At 38.8% G+C, this 17,044-nt stretch overlaps 2 protein-coding genes across 7 annotated transcripts in view; one reads left to right on the top strand and one right to left on the bottom strand.

Annotated features, from left to right (window-relative positions):
- Positions 1-12,711, bottom strand: part of PPME1 (protein phosphatase methylesterase 1) — a 90,567-nt gene extending 77,856 nt beyond the window's left edge. For 2 of the 3 annotated variants that reach the window (XM_050756237.1, XM_050756236.1), the window contains exon 1: positions 12,252-12,640. In XM_050756237.1, the coding sequence (XP_050612194.1) occupies positions 12,252-12,352 (101 nt within the window). In that variant the 5' untranslated portion in view covers positions 12,353-12,640. Of the gene's footprint in view, positions 1-12,251 lie in introns of all 3 variants that reach the window. The other variant, XM_050756235.1, reaches the window with a different exon arrangement.
- Positions 12,540-17,044, top strand: part of C2CD3 (C2 domain containing 3 centriole elongation regulator) — a 155,335-nt gene continuing 150,830 nt past the window's right edge. For 2 of the 4 annotated variants that reach the window (XM_050756032.1, XM_050756037.1), the window contains exons 1-2: positions 12,760-13,035; positions 15,163-15,432. In XM_050756032.1, coding sequence (XP_050611989.1) covers positions 12,981-13,035; positions 15,163-15,432 — 325 coding nt within the window. In that variant the 5' untranslated portion in view covers positions 12,760-12,980. The other 2 variants (XM_050756034.1, XM_050756036.1) reach the window with 2 other exon arrangements.

The raw sequence follows: 17,044 nt of genomic DNA, 5'->3' as shown, positions 1-17,044 counted from the left end.
ATGAAACAAGCTAGACATGTATATGAACTAGGCACTTTATAAGCATTATACAAATTTAATCCTCACAACCACCTAAGATATATTTCTTAAAAGAATAAAGACAGAGAGATACAAATATGGAATCACAGAAGAATATAAATAGGGTACAAGTTCATTTTTGCAAGCTTTCAATAATCATATTTTGAAAATTTTACTCTAAGTCTATGGCTCCTCCCTCCCATTTACTTCCCTATTAAATTCAGGATGGACAATTCTAAACTATTTCTATTGGGAAAATGTCATGTTTCCATTGCATCTGAGTGTCATTCATTCACTCAACAAATGTTTATTGAGCTCCTAGATGCTAACTGCATTAAGACAAGTAAATAACATACAAAAGGAGTTTACAATTAAGAAAATTAAACAAGCAGATCACAATCTTGTTGCTAGAATAGACGAAATACAGTATGTACAAGGCACCATCAATTTGTAAGATGAAAAGCTAAGAAAGAGAATTTGTAAGATGAAAAACTAAGAAAAAGAACTATCAAGTATGACACAATACTTTATCACTTAGAATTCATTTTACATTTTTTATATAAAAAAGAATTCATTTTGTGTTTCTACAGAAGAAACAGCTCTTTTATACTTATATAGATTCCTTATATATTACTTATGGAGACATATATATAACATACATAAATGAAAGCAGAATAAAAAACCTAAGGTATTCCTGACCATTTCTTCATAGTTCCACTCTCTTTTGAATCACTCGGACCAACAGTTTTCTGTGCCTCACAAGAATATTGGTGATGGAATGTTTCATACAACTAAACACCAGTTCATATGCCAGCTTTCAATTATTTAGAGCTATCTGACTTTTTTTTTATTGTTTTGAGACAGGGTCTCCCTCTGTCATCCAGGCTGGAGTACAGTGTCACGATAATGGCTCACTGCAACCTCAACCTCCTAGGCTCAACTGATCCTCCCACCTCAGCCTCTCGAGTAGTTGTGACAATAGGTACACGCTACCATGCTTGGCTAATCTTTTAACTTTTTGTAGAGATGTGGTCTCACTATGTTGCCCAGGCTGGTCTCAAATTCCTGGGCTTGAGCAATCCTCCCACCCTGAACTCCAAAAGTGCTAGGATTACAAGTGTGAGCCACTACACCAGCCCTTACCTTTTTTTTTTTTTTTTTTTTTAAAGAGACAAGGTCTAGCTATGTTGCCCAGGCTGGTCTTGAACTCCTGAGCTCAAGCAATCCTCCCACCTCAGCCTCCCAAAGTGTTGGGATTACAGGCATGAACCACAGTACCTGGCCTCAGCCTTACTTTTGACTCTCACTTTAGGAATATTGCTTAACCCACCCGATTGAACACCCACGCCTCCTCACAAGCATTCAGTTCTTAGTGGTTAAAAGAGCACTCCAGTTATATCTCTAAGAAGTTCTCAACACCTATACGTTTTGTAAATTTTGATCCTGGTTTTGGTGTTCACTTATGTTCAGCCAATGAGAACCAAGTTAGAATTGTTATCTGACCAACAGCATTGTTAAGACACTATCTCCCAACGCTTTAGGAGGCTAAGGTGGGCAGATCCCTTGAGGTCAGGAGTTTGAGACCAGCCTGACCAACATGGTAAAACCCTGTCTCCACTAAAAATACAAAAATTAGCTGGGCGTGGTGGTGCACACCTGTAATCCCAGGTACTCAGGAGGCTGAGGCAGAAGAGTTGCTTGAACCTGTGAGGCGGAGGCTGCAGTGAACCGAGATCGTGCCACTGCACTCCAGCCTGGGTGACAGAGTGAGAACTCTATCTCAAAAAAAAAAAAAAGACATTATCATTTTAAATGTAAAAAAGAAATGTATCTTAGAATTCAGGAAATACAGTAAGTTTCCATTAGACAGTTTTTCAATTTAAATAATATTTCTACACATATATCATCTCATTTTCTCCTCAAAAACTCTATGAGGCTAGCATTATTATCTACATTTAAAAAAAAATAAAGTCAAGTTTGCACCAGTTAAGCGGTAAGTAGTAAAGCCAGGAAAAGAAGCCTAGTTTGTTGATTTTAAAACCTACCTTCTTTCTACTATAAGACAGCAGAAATACAGAACTAACAGTATTGATACTGGGTTGGCAAACTACAGTCTATGGGAAATCCAGCCCACCACCTATTTTTGCATGGCCGAGGATCAGAGAATGATCTTTACATTTCTAAAAGGTGGAGGGTATGGGGAGGAGAGAGACTAATAACATGCGAAAATTATGTGAAATTCAAATTTCAGTGTCCATAAACTGTTGTTAGAACACAGACACATTCAGTTATATATTGTCTGTGGCTGCTTTCACTGTACAACAGCAGAGCTGAGTAGCTGCAACAGAGACTAACATGGCCCTCAAAGTCTAAAATACTATCTGGCTTTTAACAGAAAATGTTTGCTGATTCCTGGTACAATGACAGGTGCCACCAAAGGACACAAAATAGAAAAATCAGTGCAAGCTGGACTGACCAGAAAAAGCTTCAGGACTTTATTTTAAATGAATGTGTGCTACGTGTCCATTAAATTAAATTTTACAAAAACATTTAACTGTGTTACAATAGAAAGCACAAAGAAACAAAGGCCCTTGTACTACAGGAGCTCCAAAGTTTACTGAGGAAACACACAAAAATCTGCATAAAATTATCTTCGATAAGTCTGACACAGTAAACAGTGAAAAAGCACAATACCAATGCACAAAAATTGATGAGTGGAGATGCCAAAATTGTTATAGGTGCTCAGAGAAGAGAGAGCAAATGAATGAGCTAAAGTAGTCTGAAAGTGCTTCATCAGTTTTAAAGGATGGGTAGGACTTGAAAAAGTGAAGAAAATGGAAGGCATTGCCAGAAAAATAAACTTGGCAATTGTTAAGTGCAAGAAATACTTAGGAAATTAACACTGCTTAGGACATGACTTTGGAGCGCTATTAACACTAGCCTTTAATGGTAGACTGCTTGCTCTGGTCCCTAAACTTGGTGAAGGTGCTTGAAAAATAGTCTTCACTCTTAAAGAATAAGTGATAATTGGGCAAGGGCAGAAAAACTGAATACTATAAAATAAGGCTAGTGTGAAAATAATTGCTAATTGACATTTGCTCTCTTATAATAATGAACTTGCTTTCAGGTTTGAGGAATCAAAGAGGAAGACACAAATTGTCAAATTTTGATAAAATAAAAGTAACAAGCCTGAATCTGTACATAACATGAGACCTATTACAAGCCTATTACAAGACGTATTAGAAGAGTTTCAACCACATAATTATTTTAAATCTCAAAGTAACATATTGTAAACACAATACATTTTACCTAAAAGTTGGTATTGAAATAGGGATTCTATTATTCTATGAAGTATAACCAATTTTAGGAAAAAGGGAGTATAGCCCCAGTTATACCACCTTAAGGCAACTGGTGGGGAAATAATGTTTTTCTTATAGTATGGGGTTAAATAGGCCAGGATTTGGGTTTCTCGTTCAGTTAGCACTAAAGTAGACAGCATTCTAGGCACCAACAAAATTCAGACGCAATTCCTACCCATATGAACCTCAACAGTTTTGAGGAATAGACAGTTGACCAATAATTACAATTCAGAGAACTAAGGAGAATAGAGAATGTTCTTCTTGTCTACAATGTGATATGCCTACTAGGAGATAATGACCAAAACCAACAAAATTATATGATCAAATCCCAAGGAAAGCCAGGAGAAAGGAGAGAAAGGGGAGAAAGGGAAGGAGGAAAAAACTTCCTTGCCTAGAGATCAAGGAACAAGAAATATGAGTTGTATGTTTTTACATGACTGTCTCAAATCTAAATAGGAATAATACATCAACATTTAGGCTGCATAAGTCTGTTAAGAGAGTTATTGATGAGTCATGAATGGGCACAGTAGCAGTCTTAATCACTGTTGTCATAAATTCTGTCAAAGTCTAAGAGTCTGGTAGTGGAGGCTAAATACTGAAGTTTAATTGCAGTCAGCTATTTAAATCAAGGCACCACTGTTTTTAAAATGTCCTTATTAGCAGTACTTTGAAGAGAATGGAAAGAAAGCAACCAGATGGCTGGCTGAGGGTTGTGGTAGGTCTGAAGTGTTCCTTACTCCAAGGCATGCCATTAAGCAGCAGACTTCAGGATTCTAAAAACTACATCATGAATCATGCTGTTAGAGAGCATCTACTCAAATCTTACTTTCATAAAGGAAACAACTAGGTGTTATTACGTACCAAGCAGGGTTTTGAACAGTACCATTGAAGTATTCTCATTTTAAGGTTACTCAGAAATACTAAATAACTTGCCCAGAGCCATTTTTGGTAGCACTGGAGCTTGGATTTGACTTTTTATTTTATAATTATTATTTTAGAGATAGGCTCTCATTCTGTCTCCCAGGCTGGAGTGCAGTGGCACGATCACAGCACACTGCAACCTCAAACTCCCAGGCTCAAGTGATTCTCCCATCTCAGTCTCTCAAGTAGCTGGGACTAACAGGTGTGCACCACCATGCCTGATTGTTTTGTTTTGTTTTAGTAGAGACAAGTTTTTGCTATGTTGCCCAGGCTGGGGAGCTTGGATTTAAACAAGTATGTCAGGTTCTTTCTTTCCATGATAATGAGGCCCAGGAAGAGAAAAATAACTGACCGGAGTCATACAACTTGTTAGTGGCAGAGAGGATGTCCACTTAAACCTGGAAAAAGTCCATGGCCAGAAACACACACAGAAGCATACAGGAAAAGGACTGATAAGTAAACAACTTCAGTCTTCTGGTGTGGTTTGAAATGATTGGAATTTTCAATATAATCTCTTATTCAATCTTCAAAATATATTGGTAGAAGGTACCTGAAACTGGTAACCAATGTTGTATTTGAAGAGTATCTAAGTGTGTGGCCACCCTCTTAATGGAACTATTAATTAAACGTTCCTTCTCTTAAAAAAAAAATAAAAACAAAACAAAACAAAAAACTATTTCATAGTTTGAAGGAAAAAGTCTTTTTCCAAACAACTAGAGAAGTTTTCTCAAATCTGACATCAAGTAGCATAACAAGGAAGCCTCATTAGGTTTAAAATAAAACAAAAGAGCAAACTACCCAATTCTGAAGATACAAGAAGAAATGGATCTGCTGGCAATAAGTAACAGTGGAAAAATGGACTTTTACTCAGAAGTTCTGAAATGAATGTCAAGGGGCTCAAATCTGGCAATAAGGGGCAGGGGAGTTGGGGGTGGGATTATTACTTCCTATACTTACACTGCAATGAAAACAGTAGGGAAGTTGAAATCAGAAGATTAGGCTTCTCTACTTGTTAACCTCAGGATTTGGGGCAGATGCTGTTTATTCTCCATTTCAGACATTACCTGCCCACTTCCCACTCTTTCTTCCCTAACAAAATTGTGATGCTTTTGTTTAAGCAGCTAGTGGAGATCTCTTCTTGTCTCTCCTACAGTCCAAGGGAATGAATCAAAATTGGTCTAAACCAATCATAGTTAATCCCATTCCCTACTGCCAGTGATTGCTTTTAGGATGGTTATGCAAACAGTTCTGGACAAAAAGACTTAAGGGAAAAATCTGCTGGGGAGCTTGCATTTCTGGGAAAAAATTAAAAGACAAGCTTAGCTAGGAAAGGACTTTGGCCCCTGTTTCTTTTTATTTGTAAAGATAAGATAGAAGCAGAGTGGCAGCAGCCATCCTGCAACCATAAGATGACAAGCAAGAGAAGGAAAAGCCACCATTCTAAGGATGGCAAAAGAAAGGATGCAAAAAGCCTGGATCCTGAATGAAATTGTTTAGCAATTGAATGAACCCTGGAACATCCTATCACTAATAAATGTCCTTGTAGTTTAAACTACAGTAAACTGGTAACAGCAAATTAGATTATTTCACATCAATATAATGTTGCTGATTTGGGGATTTTTGCAGATTTAATTGTATTTAAACAGTAAATCTATTGAGTTTTACAATTATTTAAGAGTACTATGGAATTTAAGTAACATTAGATTGAATATAATTTAGGTCAATACTTGGAATCTGAAATATATTTCCTTCAAAAGGGATTCACACAAATTGAAAGATACCATATTTCTTCAAGGAACATTCGACATCATAAAAATGTTTATTCTAAATTAATGTTTGTATTTAGTAATCCCAATAAAAATACTGCCAGAATTTTTTTCTGGCACTAGGCTATGGGATTAGAAAGTTTATTTGTGAGGAAAGAAACAAGAGGAACGAGGAAAATCCTAAAAATGAATGAGGGGGAAACAACCTGTACCATCCATCAAAACATATTAATAAAGCCTCTAATTAAAAGTACAGTAGTGGCACATGAAAGAAACTCCACAGACCCAGATCTATATAGAAATTTGGCATATGACAAAGGTGTCATTTTAATCACTGAGGAAGAAGAATTTTTTTTTTTTTTGAGACCAAGTCTCACTCTGCGTCCCAGGCTGTAGTGCAGTGGCATGATCTTGGCTTACTGCAACCTTTGCTTCCTGGACTCAAATGATCCTCCCGAGTAGCTGGGACTACAGGCACACACCACCACACCCAGCTAAATTTTTGTGATTTTTGTAGAGAAGGGGTTTCACCATGTTGTCCAGGCTGGTCTCCAACTCCCAAGCTCAAGCGGTCCACACACCTCAGCCTCCCAAAGTGCTGGGATTACAGGCATGGACTACTGAGCCTGGCCAGGACTATTTCTTTATTGTAGTGAAATTTACATAATGGGTAAAGGACTAAAAAATTTAATAAATGATGTTAAAACAACTACATAGCCTTTGCATAAAAATAAAATTTCTTCTGTTCCTCACTTTGCGTATCAAGATAAACTTCAAATGGATTAAAAAAAAAATGGCCAGGCGCGGTGGCTTACGCCTGTAATCCCAGCATTTTGGGAGGCTGAGGTGGGTGGATTACCTGAGGCCAGGAGTTCAAGACCAGCCTGGCCAAAATAATGAAACCCCGTATCAACTAAAAATACAAAAATTAGCTAGGTGTGGTGGTGCATGCCTGTAATCCCAGCTACTCAGGAGGCTGAAGCAGGAGAATCGCCTGAACCCAGGAAGTAGAGGTTATAGCAGGCCGAAATCACGCCACTGCGCTCCAGTCTGGGTGACAGAGCAAGACTCTATTTCAAAAAAAAAAAAAAAAAAAAAGACATCATACAGGCACCAGGAAAAAATATAAATGATTCCTTTATAACCTGAAAAAAGGAAAAGCCTCTCTGTGACTCAAGAGCCAGAAGCAATACATGCTGGGGGGAAGGGAGGATGCTAATGAGTAAGGAGTTTATGGGAGGATGAAAATGTTCTGTAATTAGTGGTGACAACTGTACAACCGAGTGAACATACTAAAAATCACTGAATTGTACTTTTAAAAGAATGAATTCTATAGCATATAAATTGTAACTTAATTTTTAAAAAATCTAATGAAAATATTAAAAAACCCAGAAATACTGGGATTTGATTATTTTAGTAACTCAATCTGTGACCTTGAGCAAATCACTTCACTTTGCCCTTTACTTCCCCATCTGTGTGAATAGCTCATTAAAGCCTTCCTAAGAGGCCCAATAACCATAATAAATTTAAGAAGATGGATGAAACACTATCTATCAGATATGAATAAACATACAGCTCATGGGGACAAAAAAGCTGATAACATAAGAAATTGAAAGGAGAGCTTCCATATAAACTATGAACCTTCTTCACAGTTCTCAATCTATAATTATCTACTAGCTATCATTCCTTAAGAGCTTATGTGTCAGGAACTATAAGCGCTTTTTATGTATTATCTTATTCTCACAGCACTCTAAGGTAAGCAGAAGTATTCTCATTTTAGAGATAAGAAAACAGACGATGAGAAGCTAAATGACTTGACCAATGTAAATACCTAAGTTGGGCTTCAAACTTAGATCTATGTCACTTCAAATACCAAACCCTTCAATGCACGCCATAAAAAGAACAATAGACCAAAAATATGAAGTCCTGGGTTTGAATGCTGTTCCTGCCATGTAATGATTCTGTGATCTTAGGCAAGTCAGTGAACACTTCAGTTTTTTCATTTATTAAAATATTAACTCCTGCCCTAGTTTACCTCATAGAATATAAAAAGGGATGACTATATACATGTCAGTTAAGTCACTACAGAAGTGGGTATGCTAGCATACATCCTCAGTCCTACCTACTCAAGAGGATGAGGTGGGAAGACTGCTTGAGCCCCCGAGTTTGAGGCTGTAATGCACCAAGATCACACCTGTGAAAAGCCACTGTACTTCAGCTTGGGCAACACAGCAAGACCCTATCTCTTACAAAAGAAAAAGAAAAAGGAATGTAAGAGATAATTATAGAAAAGCTGTTTTGTTTTTTTTTTTTTTGAGATGGAGTTTCGCTCTTGTTGCCCAGGCTGGAGTGCAATGGCGCGATCTCGGCTCACCGCAACCTCCGCCTCCCGGATTCGAGCAATTTTCCTGCCTCAGCCTCCCAAGTAGCTGGGATTACAGGCATGTGCCACCACACCAGCTAATTTTCTATTTTTAGTAGAGACAGCGTTTCTCTATGTTGGTCAAGCTGGTCTTGAACTCCCGACCGCAGGTGATCCGCCTGCCTTGGCCTCCCAAAGTGCTGGGATTACAGGCATGAGCCACTACACCTGGCCGAAAAGTACAACTATTGATAAACCAAAAACATGTTGAATAATGAATGGATTTAATATTTTATAGTTCCTCTAATAGTAATAGTATATACGAAAGCAGTGACTTTCAAAAGATACTTCTCTCAAGCACACCAGGGGTGCAAAACAAATAGGGATCTCAAATCTACTTTAGTCAGAGTAGCTCTAAAAGCTTGAATAAAGTTCAAAACCACTATGTTTTTGGCAACATCCATTGGCATCTATTAAAAGGAACAGTGACACCAGGATTTCAGGCCTTACCCAGGAGAAAATATTGGTGTACTGAAAAGCGAATGGATTCTAGAGACTAAACTTAGATTGAATCCTGATTCTGGTACATACTAGTTGGGTGACTTTTAATCTCTGAATGTCTTTACCCATAATGCAGGAAAATATTCACCTTGCAGGTCTGTGCACACATTAAATGACATAAAGTTACCATTACAATGTCTGGCACACAGTACTTACTTTAAAAATTGCTATTATTAAATTATCCAACGATACTTTGGAATTACTAAATCTAATCTGAAAAACTGAATTATGAAAACTCACCAACTCAGAATATGCACCCTGAATATGCAAACATGCCTAAATAATGTTTAGTGAAATGTTCATGAAAAATAGTCGAAAGAGTAAGCCACACAAGAGACTATCAAGGGAACAGGACTAACTTGTGAGTAACAGATAGAGTGGAAGAATAGAAGTTAAGAAAAAAGCAAGTATAAGGAGACATAAAGAATGCTTTGAAATTGGTGTGAGACTTCATAAATTACAACTGACTGAAGAAAAAGACTGAATCCTATATTATATGCAAAGGAGTAAGATACACAACTCAAATTAAGTATTCCCAGATGACAATTATGACTTCAAAATACACAATGGGTCTCACAGTCAAGAGACCCAAGTCCTAGTCCTTAACAGCCCCACCGCTAAGCTTCTAGGGTGCTTTAGGAATATTTGAGTCTCAGTTCCCTCATTTATTAATACATTCCCTTACAGAATACAGAACTCTCTGAATATTCAGTTCCTCAACTACATGATGAAGTGGTGAAATGATCCATGTCTATGCTCTCTTTCAACTTTATGATTCTAAGGAGAAAGAGAATCTGCATTATTACTACCATGAGACTTAGATGAAGCCTGCTTATGTACCAATAAAGTAGAAAAGAAAAATACGGGAAAATAAGCCATTTGAGGACCACACAAATATTCACCAATACTACCATATTTTTGTGAATTTTCTTCACAATACTACCATACAGAAAGGCCTTTCTAAAGAACTTTCTTTTCCAGGATAAGCAGTTACCCTAAACCAAGAAGACCAAAGCATCTATTTAAAAAGGTAAGTTGTCCAGGCATGGTAGCTCAATCCTATAATCCCAGTACTTTGGGAAGCCAAATGGGGCAAATCACTTGAGGCCAGGAGTTCAAGACCAGCCTGGCCAACATGGTGAAATCCCATCTCTACTAAAAATACAAAAATTAGCCGGGCATGGTGGTGCACGCCGGTAATCCCAGCTACTTGGGAGGCTGAGGCACATGAATCACTTGAACCCAGGAGGTAGAAGTTGCAGTGAGCCAAGATTGTGCCACTGCACTCCAGCCTGGGCAACACAGCGAGACCCTGTCTCTAAAAAAAATAAAATGAAAAGTAATACAAAATAAAAACGATGAATTACTAACAATTATACAATCTTCTAATCAGCAGATTTTCCTTTTATTTTCTCTCAGTATTTTCACCCAGTTCTTCAATCTTCAGAGAACTTGTTTTGACAAAATGAGAAGCTGAGCCCTAATTAAACTTATCTAAAGAATGTATAATTATTAAAAATCTGATTTTCTTATGTATTTGTATAGAAGAGTGCTGGTATACTGAAAGATCAAATTGTAGTTTAAGAAAGGCAGCAATGAAGATATATAACAATTAATGTTACATTAATATTAAACTCCAGGTTAATTTTCCCAAATAATGTTATGGGTCAGTTTCCAAATTCTCTTTATTCATGTTATAGTCCAACTTTTCGATCTTCCAAAGTCAAAATAATCTTCACTTTACCTTCTATGTAGCCTTCTACCTCCTCTATTGTGCGTCCATCTCTCTATCTCCCCCTGCTAAGGTTTTCTCCTTTTTCTACTGTATATCACAGCAGGTCTCCACTTCAATTCTTAGTTTCCTTCCCTGGTTTTTCCAATTGTTCTTCCCATTCCTTTACCCCACTGTTTTATAGGATTCTCCTTCTTTTCATCCCTAGGACTTACTGTCACAGTACTGCATCTCCTATTCTCGCTTCTTTTGGTAAGTTTTTACACACATTACTTCTTCAGAACCTAAGGTTTCTCTTCTGTAGTCCTTTTTCAAAGAATATCTATCAATTCATCTCTAGAATCCCAAATATACTCTTGAGTCCTCATACCTAAGTATCCTTCCTACTCCTTTTCTCTTTACAGTCACTAATTCCCAGAATCCTGTCTGAAACTACAAATATCCCCTCAAAACCAAATGCCTATTCAATTGTCTCCATTTTCCAGCAATTATCCCATGTTCACCTCATTCTTTGTCTTCGGCCCAAGTATCCCCTAACCTGGCACAAGCCATTTAATGATCTAAAATTCCAAAGCCTATCTCTTCAACATGGCTCTCCTCTCTTTCCAGCAAACTATTTCCCTAACTCCCAATGCTTCACTAATTCAAAGTCTTAGGCCAGTACATTGCTTCCCTCAGATCTATTAGCCCCGCAAAAACTGATTGCCCAAATCTTCCTCTAAGCTTCCCAGACCTTACAACTGCAGCACTTCCATTCACCAAACCGCATTTATAGTTATTTCTCAATCTTTAGAGCCTATGGTCACTTTGCAAATTCTTCAGTCCTCTCCTTTTTCTCTCTCCCTTATCCTGTCCAGCTTCTCAGCACATTCCTATTACCCTTAACAATCTTCATGGCTATATTCTCCACCTTACCTTAGGCCTACTCCCCAAACTTTCTCATTCTCCCTTAAGAGGCCTAATCTCACCTCTCATTCCCTGAATCTGTCTTTAGACCTCTGGGAATTATCTAGAATCGTCTGCTTCCTAGTGCTCCTCTTTCGTTCTCCAACCCTGTCCAACTCCCTAAGCTTTTCTACTATCTAGTTCTCACAGTATACATATTAGAACTTTTACAATATCCACTCCTCCCAAACCTTTTCTTAGTTGTTGCCTCAATTCCCCTCAACTTTTCTCTCGGTCATTCCCCATTTCCCTCCACCTTCCCTGGCCGATTTTCCTCCACCTTTGTCACCTTTTTCTAAACCTCCTTCATTCTGGAGGTGATTCTCAGTTATGTTAGTCTCTCAGCTTCCCCAACCTTTGCCTCATTCCCCTCTCCCTCCAACAACATTATTTTTCCTCCAGTTTCTATTGACTTGGCGCCTCCCCTAGTTCCCCAATCTGCCTTCTACTCCATGTAAATATCTCCAGGCCGCCGCCAACATTTTCTCCTATCGGTAGACTCCTTCCCCGTGCCTCTCTGAACGCTCAGAGCCACCATTCTCCAATGGCCGGGGCCTGGCCCCTAGGTAGGAGTATGGGTCACGTACCCCATTCGCATCTTGGCTCCGCTCTGACTGCCCCCACTGCCGGGTAGAGGTGGGCGAGAGGGAAGGCGGCCGAGGTGCATGCTCTTTTCGAGGGCCGACATCAAGGAAAGGCTGCACGCACGTAGTCAAACAGTAGGCGAACCTTCGTCCCACGTTGAGTGTGGCCCAACCGGTCACGACTCGCTCCCCTAACGACGCCCAGTCGCCTTTGGACAGCACCCAGCTACCGGTAGCACCGCCTACCGCCCACCGGCTCTGCAAACTCCACCCACTCGCTTCAGCACTTCCACCGGAAGTGCGCAACAGCCCTCACACAAAGGAAGCTGGGTAACAGAGTCTGCGAACTCCGCAGACTCCCAACTGGAAACCCGACAACTTTCACCGGAAAGAGGAGCCGTCTTCAGGGCAATGCACCCTGGGCAATGGAGTCCTCAACGGGCGTATCCGTATGCGCTTGCGCAGCCGGAGGCGCCCCCAGCCAACCCCGCAGAGGTATTGTAGCAAAGCATCCTGGGTATTGTAGTCTATTGGCGGGAAGGCGTCTTGGCGCCTTCTCTTCGCACTGTTTTCCGGAGACTGTTAGAGGAAAAGTGGCTTTTTCCTGCCTCCCAGGCTGCCCAGCGGCGCCGGTTGCCGGGGAACGCAGGCGCCGTGGGGAGGGATGGCCGGAGGCGGCTGCTTAGGTGGTGGAGACAGAGTTGTGCTGATGAAGAAGAGCTCGGGCTCATCATGAAGCAACGTAAAGGCCAAGGGCCTGGGGGCAGCCGTGGGCGCAAAAAAAGAGGTAACCCGAGCGATCAAAGATTGAGGAAAGCGTTAACAGGGGAGCAGGGTGTAAGGAATTTTAGGGAGACCCCCACCCCCGCTGGATAAACAAGAAAAGGGACGTAAGAAGGGAAATAGCCAGGGGACCAGAAGGTTAAAAGGAAGGGCAGTTGGCCCTCCAGAGAATAGAAAGGAATTAGGGGCTGGGGTAGGGGCCACAAAGTGGTGATTAATGAGATGAAGGTTACCGGTGGGATGACTGTAGAGGAGAAGAGCAAACAATAATAGGATTGGTTTTGATAACGAAGTGAAATGTATGTGTGCGAGTAGCTTTAGAGGTCCGCAGGGACAGGAAGAAACATAAATTGGCAAAGGGATGATATCATTTCTTGTGTGATTGTGGACAAGAATCACGTTTTATACATTACTGAATGACCAAGGATTAGTACAAAGCAGGACTCGGTAAATGTTTGTTGAATGAATGAAGCATGAAGGACTGGCTATGAGCAGGAGTTGGGGAAAAAATAATTGTAGAGTATAGAGCGGGGAAGAGTGGGGAATGACAGGTGTGATAGGATTGAAGTGGGGGTAAGGGCATGAGGTTCTCCTGAAGGACCTGAGATCGTGAAAGAGTGTACAGCAGAGAGTCCTTATCAGGTTAACACCTCGAGGAGACACAGGCTCACCGAGTAGGGGATGTTAGCTGCAGTGAGAACAGTGAAACTGGGAACCGAGGGCGGATCAGGAAACTGGATATTGAATCTCTACAAGACTGCCTCGAAGGGAAAAAGGACAGTGGGTGAACCTGCCTTTTTGCATCGTAGGCAGTTTAGTGAGAAAAGAAGTATTGGTTTGGAGCAGTGATAGGACATTAGGCCATTGGGTTGAGGACTGAAGCTACAATCTGGGAATTACTCTTATCCAAGCTGTTTAAAGATTACTAAGGCAGTTTTGAGGTAGTGACTTTCCTGCCACGAAAGATAGGAGGATCTGAGACTGAAGCATACTAGTGCTCCCTCTGTCAAACCAGTTAAGCATGTTTGGTTGATAAGCGGAAAGTCAAAGTAGAAATAATATAGTATAGAACAGAATATACTTTTTTTGCTATACCATTTCCATAGTAGAAATATATACACAATCGTGTATAATTTTTATGTTGAAACTATCCGTAAGGATTATGGTGGGTCTTTTCTCCACTATGGAGGGCAGAGGGGATGTTTGCATTAGAAGTCCAAATAATTAGTCCTGATACATTCCATATATTTTCTTCTTTGAGGCATAACCACTCCTCAAAGAAAAGTCAAAGGAAAAAAAAGGTATACATAATGTATGAATGGTTTCTTAAATTTCCTCCAAGTCTTCTTGAAAATGTACTATGAATGGAAGATAATCAGGGTCATTAAAGGAAAATTTTATAGAAAGTCATGATTAATTGCTTTGTTTACACTTTAATGTCTTTATGAAATCCAATAAATACTAAAGCCAATAAATATATGGACCCAGCACTGTGTTAAAAATAGTGGCGGAATCTGAAGATTAGATAGTCTGTGTCCTCACTGACTGTGTGGTCTTGGCAGGAAAGAAAAGTTACAGACAATTTAAGATGTTCTTCATTGAAATGCTGAGTTGTATGATATAGTCTAAGTCGTTTGTGAGTGAAGGGAGTTGTTACTGTTTTATAGTTAGTGATTTTTTTTAAAAAAAAAGAGTTAAAGATTACATATCTTAAAAACCATAGATGTTGCAATAATTAAAACAACTGTACTTGTAAAAATTTCAACCATACTTAGAAAAATTTCAACTACTTCTGATATTTCTATTTTTCAAATAGTAACTCAATTAAAGAAAAGTTTATATTAGTGTGTCTTTGTTGGTATGTTCTTTACTTACAGTAACTCAAATCAAACCTTAAATACTAATTAGTTATCAGGGTGACTTACATGACCAGGTAGATTATTCTGTGGTCTGATTTGATAGTTACTTCTCATGTGTTAGAATAATGGGTAGGATAAACCTTTTTTCTAAATGATGATGAATTGCTGAACTTAAGACTAAAGTGTTTTGTTTGTTTTCATTCAAAAAGCGTATTATATGTTTTCTATATTTAGTCTAAATTTTGATTCCATTTTCTTGGATTCCTCTACAGGTTTAAGTGACATTTCTCCATCTACAAGCCTGCCACCTCTGGTTGAAGGCCAGCTACGCTGTTTTCTAAAACTTACTATTAATAGAGTCATATGGAAGATTGCAAAGCCTCCCACTTGTGTACTGGTCCGAGTGAGATGGTGGGGAGAAACATCAGATGGAACCCTCTTTTGTCCCAGGGATGCATTGCAGACTGAACCAAAAGCTGTGAGAACAACTACACGTTATGCTATTCGTTGTGGTCCAAAACAGTTTACCTCTTATCTAACAGGTATGTTATTGTTTTATCATTGCACCTGCAGACATAATACAAAGCATGTGGTTATATTGTCAGCAATAAGTGTTATTGTGTACCTAGCATATATGGGCATTCTTAATTATTGAAGAGTCAAAGAGTTTTTATAGTAGAGATTTTTCTTTGTAAATTTATTGAGTGTTACTGTGTGCCAGCAGTTTTGAAATGTATTACTTCTAATCCTTACAATAACCCTGAAAGATAGGTATTGTCTCTGTTTTATAGACAATGAAACAAGTTTGGAGAGATGAAATGAATACTTTCTGAGGTCACAAAGTTGATAAATGACTGAATTAGGATTTGAACCCACTTCTGTCTGTCACCAAAACTCATGCTCTTTTCACTACACCATGCTTTTTTAGGCAATAACTGTAGTCTCAACTCTGGGGTTTACGTTATACTCAAGGAAAGAGGATATAGATGTAAAATTTACCAATAGTACAAGCTAATACATACTAAATGCCAAACGAATGGTTTAGGGAGTTAGTATTACAGATGTTCAGAGATGGAAAGCATCCCTCTGTAGGGAACCAGAGGCCAAGATGTCTTCATTTTTGTACAAGGAAAGTATTCTGAGTGTACTATGTTATTTCTTCATTCAGGTCAAGCTTTCACATAAATACGTTTTGGGTAATGGGGTTATTTATCAAATCAATTCAGTTCAAGTCAATAAAATTCGAGCATTTATCATGTAAACATTGTTGGGCTCAGAATATTGGAGAGCCAGGGGTGAGTTAAAGATTAACTTGTCCTTGAGTAACTTACATTCCCTCGAGAAAAAATTTTTGAAACATCAACATGTAAAGAACAAATGCTGTAATTCAGTCATTCAAAAAATATATTTAGCACATGTTAGACATTGTTTAAGGCATTGTGGGGTTTACAAAAAATCCAAAAAATTAATCAGAATGATACAGAACTCTAACTTCACAAAAAGTTTAGTTATTAATAGTAGGTTAAATGCAATAAATGCGATTAAAAGATACTCATAAATAATCTTGGTACTGTAAACTTAAAACTGAAATCCTCAGGTAGTATTTTTATGTAATGTAACAAATGAGGAGTGATTAGAAATTTAATAAGAGACAAGGAATTTATTAACATGGTAATCAACAGGTCAGACTTTTGTTTGAACATCTTATGGTATACTGGTGCAGTGGATTTGGCATCCGAACATTTACATTGGTGTTACCAACTATGTGATTTTGGGGAAGTCTCTTCCCATTTCTGATTCCTGTTTCCCCATCTGTAAAATGGGATCATGTAGTTGCCCTTCCATTTTCTAGGTATTTTCACAAAGAAGCAACCTGGTTGAACGGGTTGAAGTCTAGACAGTCTAGAGTTTGAACTCTGGTTTCAGGACTAGATTGTTAGGTGATGCTAAGAGGTTCCTTAGCATCTTGGGGCCCCAGTTTCCTATTAGTTAATTGGGAAAAATGGCACTTATTTGTCAGGAATTATTGTAAATACTAAATGAAAAAAATGTTTGTAAAGTGATTGGTCTAGTAGCAGACACATTGTAGGTACAAGTCTTACAAAAATATTAAGACTCAGGCAGTGTGTACAGAGATTTAAGATGTATTCCCTG

Source organism: Macaca thibetana, chromosome 14 (genome assembly GCF_024542745.1).
Source record: "Macaca thibetana thibetana isolate TM-01 chromosome 14, ASM2454274v1, whole genome shotgun sequence".
Classification (NCBI taxonomy): domain Eukaryota; kingdom Metazoa; phylum Chordata; class Mammalia; order Primates; family Cercopithecidae; genus Macaca; species Macaca thibetana.
Note: the sequence above shows the minus strand (reverse complement) of the source record. Positions and strands in the feature narration are given on the sequence as shown.